This window comes from Aquarana catesbeiana, linkage group LG12 (assembly GCF_042186555.1).
Source record: "Aquarana catesbeiana isolate 2022-GZ linkage group LG12, ASM4218655v1, whole genome shotgun sequence".
Taxonomy (NCBI): Eukaryota; Metazoa; Chordata; class Amphibia; order Anura; family Ranidae; genus Aquarana; species Aquarana catesbeiana.
Genome location: NC_133335.1, coordinates 25,518,032 through 25,541,429, shown reverse-complemented (window position 1 = coordinate 25,541,429; position 23,398 = coordinate 25,518,032). Strand labels below are relative to the sequence as shown.

The 23,398-nt window shown below is 45.3% G+C and overlaps 1 protein-coding gene across 1 annotated transcript in view; it reads right to left on the bottom strand.

Annotated features, from left to right (window-relative positions):
* The window catches only part of LOC141114022 (potassium voltage-gated channel subfamily KQT member 2-like), a gene marked incomplete at its 3' end in the record, with an annotated part of 59,952 nt that extends 51,715 nt beyond the window's left edge, over window positions 1-8,237 (bottom strand). The window contains 1 exon segment of the mRNA XM_073607445.1: window positions 7,790-8,237. Within this exon segment, the coding sequence (XP_073463546.1) occupies window positions 7,790-8,094 (305 nt within the window).
* Window positions 8,238-23,398: the final 15,161 nt, after the last annotated feature.

Genomic DNA, 23,398 nt, shown 5'->3' with positions numbered 1-23,398 from the left:
TATATATTTTTTTTTTCATTATATGTAATTACTTCAACATCAATACAGATATGGAAAAGAGAAGATTAAAAATTGGGTAACCCATGCTAACAAAATTATATATTTTAATTTTAGAGTGTGTATATATATATATATATATATATATATATATATATATATATATATATATATATATATATATATATATATATATATATATATATATATATATATATATATATATATTTATTTTTTCACTCTAAAATTAAAATATAGTTTTATAATTTTGTTACCATGGGTTACCCTATTTTTATCTTATATTTTCCATATCTGTATTAATTTTGAAGTAATTACATATAATTAAAAAAAAATACTATTAAAATATATAAATATTTATATTATAGTGATATCATTTACAAGTAGACTAATAAAAATAGATTAAAAAAAAAAAAAAAAAAAAGTCCTGAAACAACACCAAGAAGGATTTGATGCTATTGGATTGCTCTTCTCCTTGTGGTGTCACCCCTAGTATTGGTACATATGGCAACATGGCAGTTTCTACTCCACAGAAGCCCCATGTTGGTCCTGAACTGCACCCACTTTGCGTCCACTGTGTGCCCCAGTGCTGTAAAGACGGAAGCATAGAATGGGCATCTGTTAGGTGTAGTGTACCCCCTTATCTCTATGTAATGCACATAAAGGATCCCCATTATCACATAGTATTCTCAGTACTGCACACCATTATACTGAACATATGGTGCCCCATTAGTGTCATGTAACCCAGTATCCAGGCACTGCAGATGGTATGGCAGTATTGAGCGTACTCCCGCTTAGGACAGGGAAACCTCAGACTGATATAGTAGAGGAAGGCCTCGCGTTCCCCATCACGAAACCCCATCATTCAGAGAATCCTAATACTCAAGTACGTATATATGTCAATTTGGCTTATCAAGGTGGTACTTTTGCCAGTAACAAGCTCACCCCAAGCATGGTGGAGGAGGCTGGTACATGGGTATTGTCTAGGTACACTAGATGATGATGCCCTAGTTCTGGAAGGTACTCAATAATAGGCAAACTAGATTATAAAACCCCAGTACTGGAAGGTACTCGCACACACTAGGTATACTAGATCATATCTCAGTACTGCCAGGTACTCATACACTAGGTGGCCCCCTAGTATAGACAGTATGGCCAGTAGTTCCAGGTGCTCACATATAGCCAATGTTGGTGGTACCTCACTATTATCAGTGCACAGCTAGGTACTCACGCCTAGTAACAGAGGGTAGTACCCCAGTATTGTCAGGTACTCACATAGTAGATGAAGATCGTGCTCCAGTATTATCATTGTACCCTAGGTACTCTCACATAGGTATGGTAGATAAAGGTGGCAATCCAATACAATCACTGTGCCCTAGGTACTCACACAGAGCAATGGTAGATGAAGATGGCATCCCAGTACAATGAGTGTATCCCGGTACTAGGTGTGCCCTCACCCCCAGTGCGCACAGAAAGAAGGAGGTACCCCAGTACTGTAAGTGTACCCAAGGTACTCACACATGGGCATACCCCCCCCAGGTAGTCACATATAGGTGTGGCAGATGAAGATGGTACCCTGGTTATATCAGTGTCCCCGCCCCCGGTACTCACAAATAGAAATAGTTAGATGGTACCTCATGACTTGAAGTCTTGAAGTACCCCCCCCCCCTGTTCTCATACATAGGCATGGTAGATGGAGGTGGTATCCTAGTGTTAGTACAGTACTCACACACAGACATGGCAGAGGGTACTCCCAGTATTAGGATGCCCCCCCCCCCAGTACTCACACATCGGCATGGTAGATGAAAGTGGTACTGCAGTAGTAGAGTGTGTCCACCAGGTATTCACACATAGACTTGGTAAATGGTACCCCAGTATTATGAATGCCCCCCCCCCCCCCCCAAGTATTCATGCTTAGGCATGGTAGATGAAGATTGTATGGTATTAGCCCTCCCATCACAGTACTCACACATAGGCATGACAGATGATTGTGGTACCTCAAAATTAGGAGCACCCCCTCTCCAGTACTCAAACATATGCTTTGTAGATGGTAGCCCGGTATTAGCAGTACCCCTCAGTGCAAACACAGACAAGGTAGTTGGTGGATTCCCAGTATTCGGAGTATTCAGAGTACCCCACAGTACTCATGTATAGACATAGTAGATGGTGGTACCTCAATAAAGGAGGTACTTCTCAGTACTTACACACAGACATGGTAGATGAAGGTGGCACCCCAGTATTAGGGGACCACCCAGGTACTCACACATATTAGATGGTGGTACCATTGTAATAGGAGCACCCCCCTTCCAGTACTTACACAGGTATGGTAGATGAAGGTGGTACTCATGTTTTAGGAGTACCCACAGGCATGGTAGACGATGGTGATACCCCAGTATGAGTGCTCACACATAGGCATGGTAGACAAAGGTGGTACCCCAGTACTAGGAGTAGCCCTCAGGTATGGTAGGTGAAGATGGTACCCCAGTATTAGAAGAACCACCAGGTATGAGAGATTAAGGTAGTACCCTAGTATTAGGAGTAGCCCCCTGACATGGTAGATAGTGGTACCCCAGTTTTAGTACTCACATATAGGCACAGTTCATGAAGGTGGTACCCCAGCATTAGTAGTGCGCACACATACAGTAGGTATGGTAGATGGTGGTACCCCAGTATTAATACTCACACAGACATGATTAATGAAGGTGGTACCCCAGTTTTGGGAGTATCCCCCAGGTATGGTAAACGAAAGTGGCACCCCAGTATTATTACTAACACATAGGTATGGCATGGTAGAGGAAGGTGGTACCCCAGTATTAGAAGTGGCCCCCAGGTATGGTAGGTTATGGTGGTTCCTCAATATGAGTACTCACACATAGGCATGGAAGATGAAGGTGGTACCACAGTATTAGCAGTACTCACACATAGGCATCATGGCAGAGGAAGGTGGTACCCCAGTATTAGGAGTAGTCCCAGTATGGTAGGTTATGGTGGTTCCCCAATATGAGTATTCACACATAGGCATGGAAGATGAAGGTGGTACCACAATATTTGTAGTGGTACCCCAGTATTAGCAGTACTCACACATAGGCATCATGGAAGATGAAGGTGGTACCATAGTATTAGTATTGATACCTCAGTATCTGTAGTACACACATTACGCATGGTAGATGAAGGCGGTACCCCAGTATTATGGGTGTACCCCAATATTAGCATGGTAGATTAAGGTAGTACCACAGTGAACAACTATAAATACTCGCACTAAAGCGTGAATTAAAAAAATAAAAAATAAAATTGCAGCATTTGTACACAAAGTGCTATTCACTTGGACTCACAATAAAATAACTACAGCACTTACAATAGTGCAAAAATATCAAATATAAATCATCAAATGTGAAAACACAACTCATCAAAAATATAGCAAAAACATCCCAATAAAAGTGCTCCAATCCTCTGAAAAGTGATAAAGTGCTCCAAACTTTCACTCCCCCCCCCCCCCCCCCCTCCGTGTGTCCCCACTCACCAGATATAATGGACCCCTAGCTTATCCGTCTAAGGCCCCATACACACTATTAGATTGTCTGCAGATTTTTGTCTTCAGATTTACCAAAAGCATATAATATGGAGGTCAAACTATAAGCCCTCATGTACACTGCTGCGGCTAAATGGACCTTTAGGAGACGTTGGGCATGTTTTTTCAGCTACCCCTGAACTCTCCTCCATGTTATCTTATCTGTCCATGTACACAGGTTTCTAGGCAGTTGAGTTTAGAGGCTTTTTTTGGAACGCAAACAAATGGGTTCAGAAGCTGAGTTTACAGGCATTCCAAGCGCCAAACGCTTCTCAACGCGGCTAAACATGGTAACTCACGTTTGACCGCGTTTCGTTTACAGGCGTTTTTCATTTTTGGCTATTTTGAAAAAGGAAAATTTATATATATATATATATATATATATATATATATATATATATATATATATATATACACATACACATACACACACATATATACACATACATACACACACACACACACTTCTAAATGCAAACGCGGCATGTAAACGCAGCAAAACGAACATTTAAACGCGGGTTACTATCTGTCAAGTTAAATCGTTCAGGAGAAGTTGTAAAAACGTCCCGTGTACATGATGCCTAAGAAGTTTCAGTCTGTATGTAATCAGGCCGGCCCTCGCACTATATGGTTTTGGTAAATCTAATGACAAAAATCTGCAGAATATCTAATAGTGTGTATGGGACCTAAGGGTCATGTATGCTGAAATCTGGCAAGGAATGACGGCTCAAAGAAGGTCCAATGGAGAACTCACCCAGCCTGGTTATCAAAGGTTGAAATGTTCACCAAAATGAAAAGAAGGAATGAATAGTGAAGTTCTGTATAAACTGGTGCTTATTGCACGAAAAAGGTCTGTACTTACCAGACATCCATGTGTAATAAGCATGTATGCAATGCAGAATCTGGTGGTACCCCAGTATTTGCAGTACTCACATATAGGCATGGTAGATAAAGATGGTACCCCAGCATTAGTGGAGTACCCCCAGTATTAGTGGTACTTACACATAGGCATGGTAGATGAAAGTGGTACCCCAGTATGAGCGGTACTCACACATAGGCAGCATGGTACATGAAGGTGGCCCCCCAGTATTAGGGGTGTACCCCAGGTACTCAAACATTGGCACGGTAGATAAAGGAAGTACTACCGTATTAGGGATGTACCCCAGTATTAGGAGTACCCCCAGGTATGGTAGATGATAGGGGTACCTCAGTATAAGTACTCACAAATAGCATGGTAGAGTAAGGTGGCACACCAGTATTAGCGGTACTCACACATAAGCAAGGTAGATGAAGGTGGTACCCCAGTATTAGTGGTACTAACATATATAGGCATGGTACATGAAGGTGGTACCCCAGTATTAGTGGTGTACCCCAGGTACTCACACATAGACATGGTGGTACCCCAGTATTAGGGCTACTTACACCTTGGCATGGTAGATGAAGGTGGTACCCCTGTATTAGCACTCACAAATAGGCATGGTAGATGAAGGTGGTATCCCTGTATTAGGAGTACCCCCAGGTATGGCAGACGGTGGTACCCCAGTATTTTTAGTGGTACCCCAGTATTAGCAGTACTCACACATAGGCATGGAAGATAAAGGTGGTACCCCAGTATTAGCACGGTATATGAAGGTGGTACCCCAGTATTAGTGCTAGTACCCCAGTATTTGTAGTGCTCAAACAAAGGCATGGTAGATAAAGGTGGTACCCCAGTATTAGGGGAGTACTCCAGGATTAGCGGTACTCACGCATTAGCATGGTAAATGAAGGTGGTATCCCAGTATTTGAAGTACTTATTCACGCAAAGGCATGGTAGATGAAGGTGGTACCCCAGTATTAGGAGCACCCCCAGGTATGGTAGATGAAGGTGGTACCCCAGTATTAGGAGCACCCCCAGGTATGGTAGATGAAGGTGGTACCCCAGTATTAGGAGCACCCCCAGGTATGTAGATGAAGGTGGTACCCCAGTATGAGTACTCACAAATAGGCATGGTAGATGAAGGTGGTACCCCAGTATTCAGTGCACCCCCAGGTATGGTAGATGATGATGGTACCCCAGTGTTAGGGGTGTACCTTAGCATTAGCGGTACTTACACATAGGCATGGTAGATGAGGGTGGTAACCCAGTATTAGTGGTACTTACACAGGCATGGTAGATGGTGGTGGTACCCCGGTATTAGGAGTACCCCAAGGTATGGTAGATGAAGGTGGTAGCCCAGTATTAGTAGTGTACCCTTGGTACTCACACATAGGCATGGTAGATGAAGGTGGTAACCTAGTATTAAGACGTACCCCAGGTACTCACACGTAGTTCACTTACGCACGGTAGATGAAGGTGGTACCCCAATATTAGGGGGAGTTTCCCCCAGGTGTGGTAGATGAAGGTGGTACCCCAGTATTAGCAGTATTAGGGGGTGTACCCTGGGTATGGTAGATGAAGGTGGTACCTAAGTATTAGGGGTGTACCCCTGGTATGGTAGATGACGGTGGTACCCCAGAATTAGGTGGTAGCCCAGTATTAGTAGTGTACCCTAGGTACTCAAACATGGGCATGGTAGATGAAGGTGGTAACTTAGTATTAAGACTTACCCCAGGTACTCACACATAGTACACTCACGCACGGTAGATGAATGTGGTACCCCAATATTAGGGGGAGTGTACCCCAGGTGTGGTAGATGAAGGTGTTATCCCAGTATTAGGGGGTGTACCCCGGTTATGGTAGATGAAAGGTGGTACCCAAGTATTAGGGGTGTACCCCTGGTATGGTAGATGAAGGTGGTACCCCAGTATTAGGAGTGTACCCCAGGTATGGTAGATGGTGGTACCCCAGTATTAGGGGTGTACCCCAGGTATGGTAGATGGTGGTACCCCAGTATTAGGGGTGTACCCCAGGTATGGTAAAGGTGGTACCCCAATACTAGGGGTGTACCCCAGGTACTCACACATAGGCATGGTAGATGAAGGTGGTACCCTAAAACTAGGGGTGTACCCCAGATACTCACACATAGGCATGGTAGATGAAGGTAGTACCCCAATATTAGGGGTGTACCCCAGGTATGGTAGATGAAGGTGGTACCCCAATATTAGGGGTGTACCCCAGGTACTCACACATAGGCATGGTAGATGAAGGTGCTACCCTAATACTAGGGGTGTACCCCAGGTACGCACACATAGGCATGGTAGATGAAGGTAGTACCCCAATATTAGGGGTGTACCCCAGGTATGGTAGATGAAGGTGGTACCCCAATATTAGGGGGAGTGTACCCCAGGTGTGGTAGATGAAGGTGGTATCCCAGTATTAGGGGGTGTACCCTGGTTATGGTAGATGAAAGGTGGTACCCAAGTATTAGGGGTGTACCCCTGGTATGGTAGATGAAGGTGGTATTCCAGAAATAGGGGTGTACCCCAGTTATGGTAGATGAAGGTGGTACCTAGTATTAGGGGTGTACCCGAGGTATGGTAGATGAAGGTGGTACCCCAGTATTAGGGGTGTACCCCAGATATGGTAGATGAAGGTGGTACCCCAGTATTAGGGGTGTACCCCAGGTATGGTAGATGGTGGTACCCCAGTATTAGGGTTTTACCCCAGGTATGGTAGATAAAAGGTGTTACCCCAATACTAGAGGTGTACCCCAGGTACTCACACAAAGGCATGGTAGATGAAGGTGGTACCCCAATACTACGGGTGTACCCCAGGTACTCACACAAAGGCATGGTAGATGAAGGTGGTACCCCAATACTAGGGGTGTACCCCGGGTACTCACACATAGGCATGGTAGATGAAGGTGGTACCCCAGTATTAGGGGTGTACCCCAGGTATAGTAGATGAAGGTGGTACCCCAATACTAGGGGGGTACCCCGGGTACTCACACATAGGCATGGTAGATGAAGGTGGTACCCCAATATTAGAGGTGTACCCCAGGTATAGTAGATGAAGGTGGTACCCCAATATTAAGGTTGTACCCCAGGTATAGTAGATGAAGGTGGTACCCCAGTATTAGGGGTGTACCCCAGGTATAGTAGATGAAGGTAGTACCCCAGTATTAAGGGGTGTACCCTAGGTATAGTAGATGAAGGTGGTACCCCAATATTAAGGTTGTACCCAGGTATAGTAGATGAAGGTGGTACCCCAGTATTAGGGGTGTACCCCAGGTATAGTAGATGAAGGTGGTACCCCAATACTAGGGGGGTACCCCGGGTACTCACACATAGGCATGGTAGATGAAGGTCCATCCTCGGGGTCTCTCCAGCACATTGTAGAGGAAATTCTGCAGTTTGCGGTAGAAGGCGTTCCTCTTGGGGGGTTTCCCGGTTCCATGGACGGTAGATCGGGGTTTGCTGCTGAGGATGCCGCTCCTCTTGCCGGTGTGATCGGATCCGTCGATGAGCAGAGCCCCGTCCCGGCTACATTCCGGGGGCCCCCCCGGGTCCAGCCCTACAAAGCCCACCTTCAGCTTCTTCTCCCCGGGGGGGCCGGGGTACACCCCCCCATTGCGGGATTTCTGCACCATCACCGGAGATCCGCCCGCTGGGGTGTCCGGACACACGATGAGAGGGCTCCGGGGGGGCTCATGGCACCGACTATGGGGGGCGATCAATGCAGCGGCTCAATGATCGCCGAATCTCTGCATTCCCTCCCAGGCTCCGCCCACGTACAGACACAGGACACGCCCACCGTCCCTTTAACTCTTCGCTGCTCCCCGATTGGCTGCTCATACAATGTATCCTGTCAGCTTCCTCCGGAGGATACAATGTATGTGTGTCACAATCCCATCGTACGATCATCTCATCCACCCAATCCATTTATAATCCATGCTACACCCATCGCAGGCCATATTCGCAACAGATTGTAAAATCTATTGATCGAGTGAAGGATTTTTCAATCGATAATGATCAATTTTGTGAAAATGATATTCACAATATTTGCACCAATCAAAAGATCGATGGCGTTTACCGCCACGCCAGAATTCCCGATTTTCCCATATATTTCCAGAACAATCGATTGGGTGTGATCAGTCGTTGCGTCTCGCGATATTAACCAGTTCCATTACGCCATTGGGATTGGTAAATCGTAAACCGATTGGATCTGAGCCTACGCGTTACAATCTGACCGTACAATCAACTTTACGATGGCCGCTTCATTTCATTTTTTTTTTATCTGATCGAATCTGAATCCGCAAATAGCCCTTCCAGCAGATTTAGACCCACTTTTGATCAAACTGAGACAAACGGCCAGGGCGAAAAGCGATCAATCGATCGGCAGCACTAAGATGATCCTGTCACGAATACGATCGTATTTTGTTCGATTGGATTTTTGGATGAATTGGTGGAAACAGAAATGCGATCAATAACTCATATCTTGGCTATCAATCAAAATCCACTTCCCCGTGTGTGGCATATTGAAAAAAAAAATAGTTTGCCGACTACCGATCGATTATGCCTGTCGGGAAGGGATCAATCAGAAAAGAAAGGGATCATTTATCAAAGTGTGTATGGCCACCATGAGGCTTACCAGTATTATGTATTATGAGGACGAACCCGATCTATCCAATCATTTGTATCCAATCAGGCAGGCCCTTGCACTGCATAATTGTTAGTAGATCTAAGGCTCACCATACATGTTACAATCTGACCATACAATCTCCATACAACCTACTTTAGATGTACCCGAACTATGGAATTATGCGGACCTACCTAATCTATCCAATCAATTTATATCCAGTAAGGCAGACCATTGCACTTCATAGGTGTTGGCAGATCTAAAGGTGATTGTTCATAATCATAACATGTGCATTGACCTTTAAAGAGATTGTACAACAAGATTGTAAAGTGTGTGCGATGAGCTTTAAGGTGGCCATATACTAAACAATCTGATGGTACAATCTCCTATCGATCTTCCGTTAACTATGTAGTGCATAAGCCCGTCTGATTGAATACAAACTGAATCGATTGTTTAAGCGTGTCCTCCAATTCCATAGTTTCGGTAAATGTAAAGAGATTGTACAATCGGATTGTATAGTGCATGGCTCAGTTAAACCCCTGGGGCGCACCCAGGCCCTTTACGAGGTTTAGGATGGCGGGAGATGGGGTTGGGTTTAGGATCATGTGACTGTGGTCACATGTTCGGAAAGCTCCCGAACGCAAGCAGCGATCACAAGCTTTCCAGTAACCAGGAGCGCGCAGGGCTGTATTCCAACAAAATCTCGCAAATATGCGGCCGCTAGGCGCCAAGGCCCACCCACCGAGAGGCGGCATATTAGCGTGAGGCCGGCGCCAATGGGTTAAGGGATCCAGACACATTACAACCTAATTGCAAGTTTTTGATCATTTTTATTTATTCGATGATTTGACAGATGTGATGCTCAATCAGATGCACCAGTTCATGCTGAAAGGAGGAGAGAGCAGAGTGACAAATTGGGGGCTTGTCCGGGATGGACAGGAAGTGAGCTGAATGATGTTGACTAGCAGACTGAGGCCATCTTGTGGCAGACATGAAGTACTGCAGGGTGGAGCTCTAGATTGAAAGTGGATATTACAATAAAATATGATTTATTTTTTTCTTGTATATTTCAATATTTTTTTTCTTGTTCTTTTTGGCTGAGTTTCTGCTTTTTTGGTTGATCGTGTGCAGGCAAGTCCGTTCATTCGGAAAGTCAGTCGAAAAGTTCGCCAGACGTAGTCCGTCAAAAAGTCCGCCCCTGTGTATGCGGCAGAATACAGTTATCAGTGCTAAAAAAATATGCACTGTCACTGTACTAATGACACTGACTTGGATAAGAGGTTAACATCAGGGGCAATCTAAGGGTTAACTGTGTGCCTAGCCAGTGTTTTAGTGTAGTGGGGGAGGTGCTTTTACTAGGGGAAGGCATAGATCTGTGTCCCTGCTTTGCAGGAACACAGGATTCATGCCTTCCTACTGAGAAAACAATGATCTGCCTTGTTTACATAGACAGACCGCTATTCTGTCTCTGTACCGAACAATCGGAAGGTGCTGGGAGGCATCAAGTCCGCGGTACCCACTGCTGAGCTCCCGCTGTGTGTGATCACAGTAAAACTGCGACGGGGCGGACCTGAACTGGTTAAAGGAGTAAAATAAGCAACGCTGCAATGATCACCTTTATTCCAGAGTTTCCCATGCAGTACTTTTTATTTCTGCCACTAGATGTCCCCCTCATGGCCAGCATCCTTCAACTAGCTTCCTCTAAGCCAGGGGTCTCCAAACATTCTAAACAAAGGGCCAGTTTATTGTTCCTCAGACTCTAGGAGGGCTGGACTTGGGCAAGTGGGAGTGAAAATTTTCCTGGCATCAGTGGGAGTAAACATGTGGTATTAGGGGAAGAAATAGTGCCCCATCGTTGGTGTCATACGGAGGAATAGTGCCCCATTAGTGGTGTCAGTGGGAGGAATAGTGCCCCATTAGTGGTGTCAGTGGGAGGAGTAGTGCCCCATTAGTGGTGTCAGTGGAGGAATAGTGCCCCATCATTGGTGTCAGTGGGCGAAATGGTGCTCCATTGTTGGAGTCAGATGGCAGAATAGTGTCTTGTATCAGTGGTAGGGAATAGTGCCCCAAGGGCCGGATAAAGGCAAGCAAAGGGCCGCAGTTTGGAGACCACTGCTCTAAGTCAAGGCCATCCTGGATCCTGCCTCCAGCTTGTGAATGGACAGTGAAAGGAGAAGCAGCAAAGTGAGGAGCTCCTCTCTCCGCCACTCTGCTCTCTCCTCCTATCGGCATGCTCCCTGGCTTTTTATACTGCTTCTTCCTCTCACACTCCAGCCCTGCTGTACACAAGCTAATACTAGGTCCAGGGCCCTGCTTGCATTTAAAAATAAAAATGAATTAATGATTCCAGATCTGCAATAATTTGTGTCTTTCATATCTGCCTGGAGATTAGCATTACCAATTTTCTTCTCTATCCCCGACCCAATAAAAGGTTTTGGTGTCCCATACAGTGATATCTGCAGGGCAGGAGTTGTCCGGGGGAAATAGTGGAGTTTGCAGTGTTCACATTGGCCGCTGTCCATTCAGCACCACGTCATTTCCATCTACATCTGGGCTGGAGTCCTATTAGAACATAGGAGAGACTGATGACTGCGCAGTGACCTCCTCCCCCCAGCGCTGACATGGGGCTGACCTCCAGGGGTCACTGTGCTGGGGACAATTTAGTGCCGTCATCAGTCTTGTGTTGTCATCTGAACACTTAGTAAAGCTCTTTTTGCAATTTGCAGCCATTTTTAAAGACATTCCATTTTGTAATGGGGCTCCCAGAGCATAGGGCCCTAAATGCTGATAGGACTCCACCGCTTCCATTTATGGGCTACCACTGTGTATCATAGGTAGTTACACCTTTAAAAATGGAGAGAGAGAGAGAGAGAGAGAGAGAGAGAGAGAGAGAGAGAGAGAGAGAGAGAGAGAGAGAGAGAGAGAGAGAGAGAGAGAGAGAGAGAGAGAGAGAGAGAGAGAGAGAGAGAGAGAGAGAGAGAGAGAGAGAGAGAGAGAGAGAGAGAGAGAGAGAGAGAGAGAGAGAGAGACACTATACTGTAGATATATATATATATGTACAATATAATGCCAAAAGTATTGGGGAACTTTAATGTCCTCCCAGTCTTAGTCCGTAGGGTTCAATATTGAGTTGGCCCACCCTTTGCAGCTATAACAGCTTCAACTCTTCTGGGAAGGCCGTCCACAAGGTTTAGGAGTGTGTCTATGGGAATGTTTGACCATTCTTCCAGAAGTGCATTTGTGAGGTCAGGCACTGATGTTGGATGAGAAGGTCTGGCTCACAGTCTCTGCTCTAATTCATCCCAAAGGTGTTCTATCGGGTTAAGGTGTTCCTCCACCCCAAACTCGCTCATCCATGTCTTTATGGACCTTGCTTTGTGCACTGGTGTGCAGTCATGTTGGAACAGGAAGGGGCCATCCCCAAACTGTTCCCACAAAGTTGGGAGCATGAAATTGTCCAAAATGTCTTGGTATGCTGACGCCTTAAGAGTTCCCTTCACTGGAACTAAGGGGCCAAGCCCAACCCCTGAAGAACAACCCCCACATCATAATCCCCCCTCCACCAAATGATTTGGACCAGTGCACAAAGCAAGGTCCATAAAGACATGGAAGAGTAAGTTTGGGGTGGAGGAACCTGACTGGCCTGCACATTTGGTGGAGGGGGGATTATGGTGGGGGGTTGTTTTTCAGGGGTTGGGCTTGGCCCCTTAGTTCCAGTATAGGGAACTCTTCAAGTGGTTGTATACCCTTTTTAATATTGTTCCCTACAGATAAGCCTATAATTAAGCCTATAATAAGACTTACCCGTAGGCAAAATGAATATCTCCTAAACTTGTACAGTTTAGGAGATATTCACTTAGCATGCAGTCGCTGACGTCAGTGGCGCATGCGCTATGAAGGTCCGGCTGAAGGTCCAGAAGACGCTGCTGGACCTTGCTGGAAAAAAGTTCGGGAGTGACGACATCGCAGCACCGGCCACTCGCAGTGCTGGAGCTGCGAACCTGGTAGAGACACGCCGAGGGGAAATGTCAGCTCCCTCGGCGGAGACCGGGATCAGCTGCCGACGCCTCGTTCTATGGTAAGTATTTCATAATGAGCTAGTATGCAGTGCATACTAGCTCATTATGTCTTTTGCCTTACAGGTTTTTTAAAAAAAAATTAATTTGTGCGGGTATACAACCGCTTTAAGGCGTCAGCATACCAAGACATTTTGGACAATTTCATGCTCCCAACTTTGTGGACAGTGCACAAAGCAAGGTCCATAAAGACATGGATGAGCAAGTTTGGGGTGGAGGAACTTGACTGGCCTGCACAGAGTCCTGACCTCAACCTGATAGATCACCATTGGGATGAATTAGAGCGGAGACTGTGAGCCAGACCTTCTGGTCCAACATCAGTGCCTGACCTCACAAATGTGCTTCTGGAAGAATGGTCAAACATTGCCATAGACACACTCCTAAACCTTGTGGACAACCTTCCCAGAAGAGATGAAGCTGTTATAGCTGCAAAGGGTGGGCCAACTCAATATTGAACCCTATGGACTAAGACTGGGATGCCATTAATACCAATACTTTTGTCAATATAGTGTATATATATTTATTTTTTTATTTTTTTAAGTCCTTTCTTGCGTGATGAGTGATCTTGATCTCCTGCAGCCTCTTTGTAACCACTTTATGTCAACATGTACTCCAGTGATGGTTGCACGGATATCTTCAAGGTGGGTTGAGTTTTGAAGGAGCTCTTTGCTGCCTCTATTAAGGTGACAACGCAGGAACACAATTGGGAGACAGTGACAGAGCGTTGTCACCCTATAGCAGGAAGTACCTGTACAGCAGGATCACCAGGCACTGCTTTATTGAAAGCGGCAGATTTTCCCAGAAATTAGAGACTTTGCTGTGACAGGTAATAGCCCTCCCTATGGGTCCCCTTCAATCCCCTTTTTGCTGGATGTGTTAAATATCAGACAGAACAGTGAAGTCACATCACCATTTATCAGCTGCACACATATGGGTTTTTCTATTTATGTCTATGAATGATTTAATAAAGTCATACGTAAACTGAGGCAATTCATGAACTACAAATCCCAAAATGGGGCTGATTTACTAAAATTAGCAGCCACAGACATGTCTGCAGCAGTGCCCCCCGGTGGTCAGTCTCTGAAATAGCAATGTAGAGTATTTGCCATCCATAAATATTGGGGTTGATTTACTAAAACTGGAGAGTGAAAGATCTGGTGCAACTCTGCATAAAAACCAATCAGCTTCCAGTTTTTTTTGGTCAAAGCCTAACTGAACAAACTGAAGTTAGAAGCTGATTGGTTTCTATGCACAGCTGCACCAGATTTTGCACTCTCCAGTTTTAGTAAATCAACCCCATAGTTCCTTGCACTACATTACTAGAAAATGAATAGAGGGAGCTGCTATGGGACCCAACCATTGTAGGCACCAGCTTATGTTACTTTCTGGTACCATAGCCATTCCTATGGGTCCCCATCAATACAGGTTTCCGTTAAAGAATGTTTGCATGTTACAGAGAATTAATTTGGAACTACCTAAATTTGTCTTCATATTAGCCCCCCCAAATCCTCCTTGCAGCAGCACTCAGCCTGGAATAGGGAGAGGCATCCCAATAAGCCAATCAGAGCTGCTGTGCTTTAAGTCAATAGTGTTAGTGTGCTTACAAGAGGAAAGTGGTGACCTCATCAGTTCTCTGCTATTTCACCTTGTCCAGTAAGTGATGAGGGGTAGGTTGGTGACCAAGCTATTTTGTCTAGCTGCAGTGGAGAGAGGTGATGTCACCAGCTCGGCTGTACTGCCTGGCAGGGGTGGCTGGATCACAGAACAGACTAAAGACAATTACAAATCCGAAGTTTCAGTAGGAGGCCCATCTCAGTAGTGACTTTTCCTATATCAGAAGACTCAGTAGGAGGTCCATCATAGCAGTGACTCCTCCTTTATCAGAAGGTTCAGTAGGTGTTCCATCACAGTAGTGACTTCTCCTTTATCAGAAGACTCAGTAGGAGGCCCATCTTAGTAGTGACTTTTCCTATATCAGAAGCCTCAGTAGGAGGTCCATCTCTGTAGTGACTTCTCCTTTCTCAGAAGACTCAGTAGGAGGTCCATCACAGCAGTGACTCCACTTTTATCAGAAGGTTCAGTAGGAAGTCCGTCACAGCAGTGACTCCTCCTTTATCAGAAGTTTCAGTAGGTGTTCCATCACAGTAGTGACTTCTCCTTTATCAGAAGACTCAGTAGGAGGCCCATCTTAGTAGTGACTTCTCCTTTCTCAGAAGACACAGTAGGAGGTCCATCACAGCAGTGACTCCTCCTTTATCAGAAGGTTCAGTAGGAAGTCCATCACAGCAGTGACTCCTCCTTTATCAGAAGACTCAGTAGGAGGCCCATCTCAGTAGTGACTTTTCCTATATCAGAAGACTCAGTAGGAGGTCCATCTCAGTAGTGACTTCTCCTTTCCTAAAAGACTCAGTAGGAGGTCCATCTCAGTAGTGATTTCTCCTTTCTCAGAAGGCTCAGTAGGAAGTCCATCACAGCAGTGACTCCTCCTTTATCGGAAGGTTCAGTAGGAGGTCCATCATAGCAGTGACTCCTCCTTTACAAGCAGACTCAGTAGGAGGTCCATCACAGTAGTGACTCCTCCTTTATCAGAAGTTTCAGTAGGTGTTCCATCTCAGTAGTGACTTCTCCTTTCTCAGAAGACTCAGTAGGAGGTCCATCACAGCAGTGACCCCTCCTTTACCAGCAGGCTCTGTAGGCGGTCCATCACAGCAGTGACTCTTACTTTATCAGGAGGTTCAGTAGGAGGTCCATCATAGCAGTGACTCCTCCTTTACAAGCAGACTCAGTAGGAGGTCCATCACAGTAGTGACTTCTCCTTTATCAGAAGACTCAGTAGGAGGCCCATCTCAGTAGTGACTTTTCCTATATCAGAAGCCTCAGTAGGAGGTCCATCTCTGTAGTGACTTCTCCTTTCTCAGAAGACTCAGTAGGAGGTCCATCACAGCAGTGACTCCACTTTTATCAGAAGGTTCAGTAGGAAGTCCGTCACAGCAGTGACTCCTCCTTTATCAGAAGTTTCAGTAGGTGTTCCATCACAGTAGTGACTTCTCCTTTATCAGAAGACTCAGTAGGAGGCCCATCTTAGTAGTGACTTCTCCTTTCTCAGAAGACACAGTAGGAGGTCCATCACAGCAGTGACTCCTCCTTTATCAGAAGGTTCAGTAGGAAGTCCATCACAGCAGTGACTCCTCCTTTATCAGAAGACTCAGTAGGAGGCCCATCTCAGTAGTGACTTTTCCTATATCAGAAGACTCAGTAGGAGGTCCATCTCAGTAGTGACTTCTCCTTTCCTAAAAGACTCAGTAGGAGGTCCATCTCAGTAGTGATTTCTCCTTTCTCAGAAGGCTCAGTAGGAAGTCCATCACAGCAGTGACTCCTCCTTTATCGGAAGGTTCAGTAGGAGGTGCATCATAGCAGTGACTCCTCCTTTACAAGCAGACTCAGTAGGAGGTCCATCACAGTAGTGACTCCTCCTTTATCAGAAGTTTCAGTAGGTGTTCCATCTCAGTAGTGACTTCTCCTTTCTCAGAAGACTCAGTAGGAGGTCCATCACAGCAGTGACCCCTCCTTTACCAGCAGGCTCTGTAGGCGGTCCATCACAGCAGTGACTCCTACTTTATCAGGAGGTTCAGTAGGAGGTCCATCACAGCAGTGACTCCTCCTCCTCCTTTATCAGAAGACTCAGTAGGAGGTACAACTCAGTAGTGACTTCTCTTTTCTCAGAAGACTCAGTAGAAGGTCCATCACAGGAGTGACTCCACTTTTATCAGAAGGTTCAGTAGGAAGTCCGTCACAGCAGTGACTCCTCCTTTATCGGAAGGTTCAGTAAAAGATTAATCACAGCAATAGCTCCTCCTTTATCAAAAGGCTCAGTAGGAGATTTCAATCAGAAAGAGGGAGCTGCAAAGCAAGCATTGTCTGCTGCGTTGTCCTTTTACCTAACCCATAGTGCTCAGAAATATTTTAACATGTGAAAGATTCCTGAGTCTTGTAAACACCCCGATTCTCTCAGCACAACTGAAATAGCTGAAAATGTAAAAAGGATACTACACCTCCATCTATTTCTTCAAAAGAAGAAAGTAAATTTGTATTTATTTGTTAAAAAAGGATAAACTATTTAGATTTTTATTTATAGTCCTGACCATAATAATAATTAAAGAAAAAAAAGATTTATAAATATAATATTAATTTCCTTTCATTTTAAGGGCCGTGCAACACTGCCCCTAGTGGCCATTCAAACAAAATAGCAGCCCCCCCCCCCCCCCCCACGCCCTTCCATTGACAATATTGTGCGATTATTCTCCTGTAGTGGGTTTTAGTGAGAACATCAATGGAATGGAGTCGAGTAATTTGTTTTATGTTAATAAGCAGCCAGTGAGATGTGTCTGCTGTTTCATTCCAGGCTCAGCCGCAGCCTTGCTCCCTCCCCACCTTGCAGGGATGGCATATATTAGTTGCAGCTCCCCAGAGACGTCCTTTAACAAGCTGAAACCAAAAAAAACTGTCTTGCAACAGACACTTAACGTGTTCATCATGGGAGGCAAAAGGCATTGGGCGCAGTTCATGCTTCAGTCGCCTGAGCCCTTCCTGCCGTATGGAGATTCTGACCCCGATGGCCCTGATGCTGTCTATCTTCTACACGCTAATTATAGGCACTATACTAACCCCCTATGTCTTATTATTCGGTCTTAGATATAGAACGTGTTACGTCCAAGTGCCTGCGTATAATTACTGGCCCCTATGAGTCATGGCGGATCAGATGGATACGGGCGAGGTACTGATGGATTGGCGTTGTGCACGTCGCTCCCAACATTTTTTGTCATTGATGTATTATGGAAGAAACCTGTTTTGGCACCTGAAATTCCCAGCCCGGTTTTGGCCCCGATAACGGCGGTGACGGCGTACTTTTATTTTTAATTTGTGGCGTGATTGGCTCAGAAACGAGAGCTGACGCTGCAATTTAGGGCTAAGATTGCCAGTTATGTTTAGATTTAAAGAGAACTGGTCATGGCCATGGTCATAGGCGTGCACAGCCCATTGCATTAGGGTGTGCACCCCAAAGCTCAAACACATATGCATGTGTGTGCATGTGTATATATACGGAAGGTGTCAGTAGGGCAATAGACGGTGTCAGTAGGGCAGTGGAAGGAGTCAGTAGTTTTTATTTTTATTATTTTATTTATTATTTTTTACAGTTTTATTATTTTTATTTTACTATTTTTTTAGAAGCCCCGTTAGGGGGCCTTGGTGAAATGTCAGGGCTCTAAATGGGGAATCTGCGCCACATGGGGTGATTAGGGTGTGCCCAGGCACACCTGGCACACCCTGTGCACACGCCTATGGCCATGGTCAAATCCCTTGTTTCCCTCAGATGCCCCAAAGATGAGATTTCATATATATATATCTATATATAGATATAGATATATCTATATATAGATATAGATATATCTATATATATCTATATCTATATATAGATATATCTATATCTATATATAGATATAGATATATATATCTATATCTATATATATAGATATATACCTACCTTTTCTCTTTAGGGTGTAGGGTGGTCACATGATACACAGGCTCCGTTTTGTCTTTTCTCTGGTGCCAAACAGTCCTCAATGATGGAGAGAGCAGTCCTGATCTGATGACGTCACCGTCGTTCTCTATGTCATTGTGCGGGGTGCGGTGGTGACGCCCCCCAAGGCGATGGGTTGGCCCATGACGCTCTGGGCAAAAAGTGGGTGGAATGGTCAGGGGTGTCAACCAGTTAGGAGTGAAGCTGGCCTTTTATTGGTATACTTGGCTGTAATTTGTTTACTATATACACTCACCTGTCACTTTATTAGCTACATCTGTTCAATTGCTTGCTAACACAAATTGCTAATCAGCCAATCACATAGTAGCAACTCAGTGCATTCAGGCATCTAGACGTGGTGAAGAGATGATCAGAGTTGATGGGAAGATGGATGGAGCCAAATACAGGGCAATCTTATGCCGCGTACACACAAAAGGACTTTTTTGAAAATTAAATAAAGATTTATAAAAAAAACACAAGCGGACTTGCCGGCTAAACTCCGTCGGCATTTCCGACGGAAAGATTTAGAACATGTTCTATATCTGAGTCCATCGGAAATGCCGACAGAAAAAGTCCGATGGGGCATACACACGGTCGGAATGTCCGATGAAAGGCTCCCATCGGACTTTTTCTGTCGGAAAGTCCAGCCGTGTGTACGTGGCATAAGAAGAAAAACTGTTAAGAGTCTGCAAAAGACTTGAGACCGGGGCGGAGGTTCACCTTCCAGCAGGACAACGACCCTAAACATACAGCCAGAGCTACAATGGAATGGTTTAGATCAAAGCATATTCATGTGTTAGAATGGCCCAGTCAAAGTCCAGACCTAAATTCAACTGAGAATCTGTGGCAAGACTTGAAAATTGCTGTTCACAGACGCTCTCCATCCAATCTGACAGAGCTTGAGATATTTTATAGAGAAGAATGAGCAAAAATGTCCCTCTCTAGATGTGCAAAGCTGGTAGAGACATCCCCAAAAAGACTTGCAGCTGTAATTGCAGTGAAAGGAGGTTCTACAAAGTATTGACTCAGGGGGGCGCCATACAAATGTACCCCACACTTTTCACAGATTTATTTGTAAAACAATTGAAAACCATTTATCATTTTCCTTCCACTTCACAATTATGTGCCACTTTGTGTTGGTCTATCACATAAAATCCCAATAAAATACATTTATGTTTCGGTTGTAAAATGACACAATTTGTAAAATTTCAAGGGGTATGAATACTTTTTTAAGGCACTGTATATATATATAAATACTGTATATAAACAGTATATACAATTATTTTATTTATTGTTATTAATTTATGATAATAAACTGCTTTTTTGTTATCCTTCTCTTTTATTTTTTATCGTCTCCAAAAATATTCCATACACATCTACTACTTAATAGCCCTGTAATCTATTTTTCAGGAAATCGTTCCTTACTGTGTTTCTCTGCCCTTCCTTGTATCGCCCTCCGTGAGCTCCCTGGCCTCTCCTTCTCCCCTTCACTTCGATTTGTTTGGAAGGAGCAGTGATTGCTAGTTGTGGTCGGTTGCGCTGCTCTATGCACACTACATATCCCATAGAGCAGGGATATGCAATTAGCGGACCTCCAGCTGTTGCAGAACTACAAGTCCCATGAGGCATTGCAAGACTCTGACAGCCACAAGCATGACACCCAGAGGCAGAGGTATGATGGGACTTGTAGTTTTGCAACAGCTGGAGGTCCGCTAATTGCAGATCTCAGCCATAGGGCATGGTCTATCCAAGGAGCAAGCAAGGGAGGGAGGCATACAGTGGGACCATGGAGACCGAACGTAGCCACCATCTAACAGGAAGTTGGATCCCAGCAGCAAAGAAAAAAAAAAAAGAAGAAGCCTGAGATCATGCTCACAGCACACGCTGTCTTCCAGCTCTGAAGTTAACCCAGCAGTAGGAATCACAGAGCCCTGCACCTAGGGTTGCCACCTTTTCTTTAAATCAAACCCGAACCCTTTAGTGGTGCATAGCAATGTTTTTTTTTTTGTAGTATAAACTATACGTATATTTTGCTATTAAATAACATTTCTAATCATACGAAGTTAATAACAAGAGTCCCCCTTTATATCAGAGTCCACAGAGTTCCCCTTTTACATCTGAACTCACAGAGTTCCCTTTCACTGTAAGGGGGGGGGGCTCTGCAGACTCTGATGTAAGGGAGAACTCTGGGGACTCTAACACAAGGGATGCTCTGGGAACCCTGATTTATGGGGGAACACTGAGAACTCTGATGTATGGAGAGGACTCTGATGTAAGGAGGAACACTGCGGCCTCTGGTGTAAAGGGGAAATCTGATGTAAGGGGTGCTCTGAGAACCCTGATTTACCTTAGTGCACTCACTCAGAGACAGGAGAGAGAAGGGGGGGAGACTTCAGTCACAGACAGAGATGGATGGATGGTGAGCTCACTCACCCCTTGGCAGTCAGCACCTCTCATCCAGATGTATCTGAGGCTGCTGGACTTCAAATTTCCCACCCCTACTTTCCTTTTGAAGAAAATATTACAGCGCAACCATGCAAAAAAGACATTTGCATGTGTGCGCTGTAATATTTTCTTCTACTGTATGGTCTTATGGCTGCACCATCTTTAATGCATTTTTTAGAGTGTGCCCCCCAAATATCTTGTTTGTATATTGTATGGATTCTGACCAAATCCTTTTGGGTGCGGAGCACCTCACTACATAACATAAGTACCTTTAATTAGTGTCCACTTGTGTCATGGGTGGAGACCTTATGATTCTCCCATTTAGAAGAGTGTATTGCTCTCATGGTTCAGAGATGCAGGTTCTCCCACTCCATGGATAGTGTAGGACCCACTGATTATGGGGTACTTTGTCGCAGTAAGTGGGCTTAGCACCACATAGCAATATGGTGTGACCAAATCCCCATGTTTTTTGATAATGTTTTTCTAGAAATGTTTAGGTGTTTTAAACTAGCCTTGCTTGAGGTAAATGTCTTTTTTGCATGTGTGCGCTGTAATATTTTCTTCTCCTGTATGGTCTTATGGCTGCACCATCTTTAATGCATTTTTTAGAGTGTGCCCCCCAAATATCTTGTTTGTACTTTCCTTTTGAGGCACAGTGCTGGGGATTGGAGTGTGGGCAGACACAGAGGGGTAGGGGTGGGAGGAAGAGGTGCAGATCGCTCCCTCTCTCCTCTCCCGTCTGTGTGGTTTTGGGGGGGGATTGTTAGTGCCGGCTTTGGGCAGCATGAAAGAGAGTGTAACAGACAACTGCAGCCAGCAACCCTGCTTGGAAGCCATAGTCCAGTCTGAATAATGTGTCCGGGCTTCAGGCAGTCTGAAACCCGGACACATGATTCCAAACCCAAACTGTCCGGGTGAATCCCGGACAGGTGGCAACCCTACCTGCAGGGCAAAGGGGCACAGCTCCCCCCTCACTGATACTCACTTTCTGTTGGTGCCCTGGGAAATACCCGGTACATTCAGGTATGGGGGAGCACGTGACTTTCTCCCAGGATGCCATGCACTGTCACACTGGGGGGGGAGGGGGCGAAGTAATTCATTGACTTGTATGTAAACCTACAAATATAATGGTAAAAAAAAAATTCTGACACTGCTACCTTTACACCATGCCTGTTTCTGGTTTTCAAAAGTACCGTAGCCCGTCACAGCCAGGAAACTGGCATTTTTGAAAGATAGCCTGCAATGGCAGCCCCCCCCCCCTTCTATTCTCATGAGTCTCTTGTCTTATTTCACATCACTGCATGCTGGGAATATGCGCAAAATCGCATGCGTTCCCCATATGTAGAGAAGTGCACTGAACTTTAGCAGCATTCTTAGGGCTCATTCACACCATAAGATGCTCCCGAACGCCTGCTTTTAAAATTGCTCGGCACCAAACTGCATGTGTTTTGGTGGCCGCCAAGGCACCTGCGTTCACTAGATGCATGGGGGAGGTACCATTAGGAATTAGTCTCGGTCCACATCTGTGCATGCGCGTTTTGCGCACGCAAGTTGCAGGTTGGGCAGCGCATTCACTTCAATGTGCTGCGAGAAACGCTGGGAGAGAAGTCCCTGACCCTGTTCTTTTAAATTGTGAATGGATGTGCGGGGGTGGCATTAAAAATAACCGGCATCCGCGCGGGTTTGCAGAAGAAAACGCACTTCTGTACGGTGCAGGAAAACGTGCGCTCCCGTGCCGCAACTGCTGTTAATGAGCCAACCAGCTAATGACCACCCCATAGCAGATTTACAGGGCGGCCGTATATACTGTATATACGTGATTCTGCACCTCCTGGTAGGGGGCGTGTGCACACCACAGGCGTGACGCTTTTGCTGTGATTAGTCACTGCAGAAGCTGATCGGCGGGTGCCGGCCAATGGATGTCCGCCGACACATCAAGGAGAGACACAGAACAGAGCTCTACCTATGTAAACAAGGCAGAGCTCTGTCCTGCCAGCGGGGATGCAATGGATTTTCTTTCCCTGCTAAACAGGGAATGAAATCCATCACATCCCTTAGGCTGCTTTCACACTGAAAGCGCCGGCCGTTAGCAGCACTTTACCGCTGTTTAAGTGGCGTTTTTGCGACACTTTTAGGCTGCTAGCGGGGCACTTTTAACCCCAAAAAAGGGGTTAAGAAGTCCTGTGTTGCGGCGCTTCCGAATCGCTTTTCAGGCA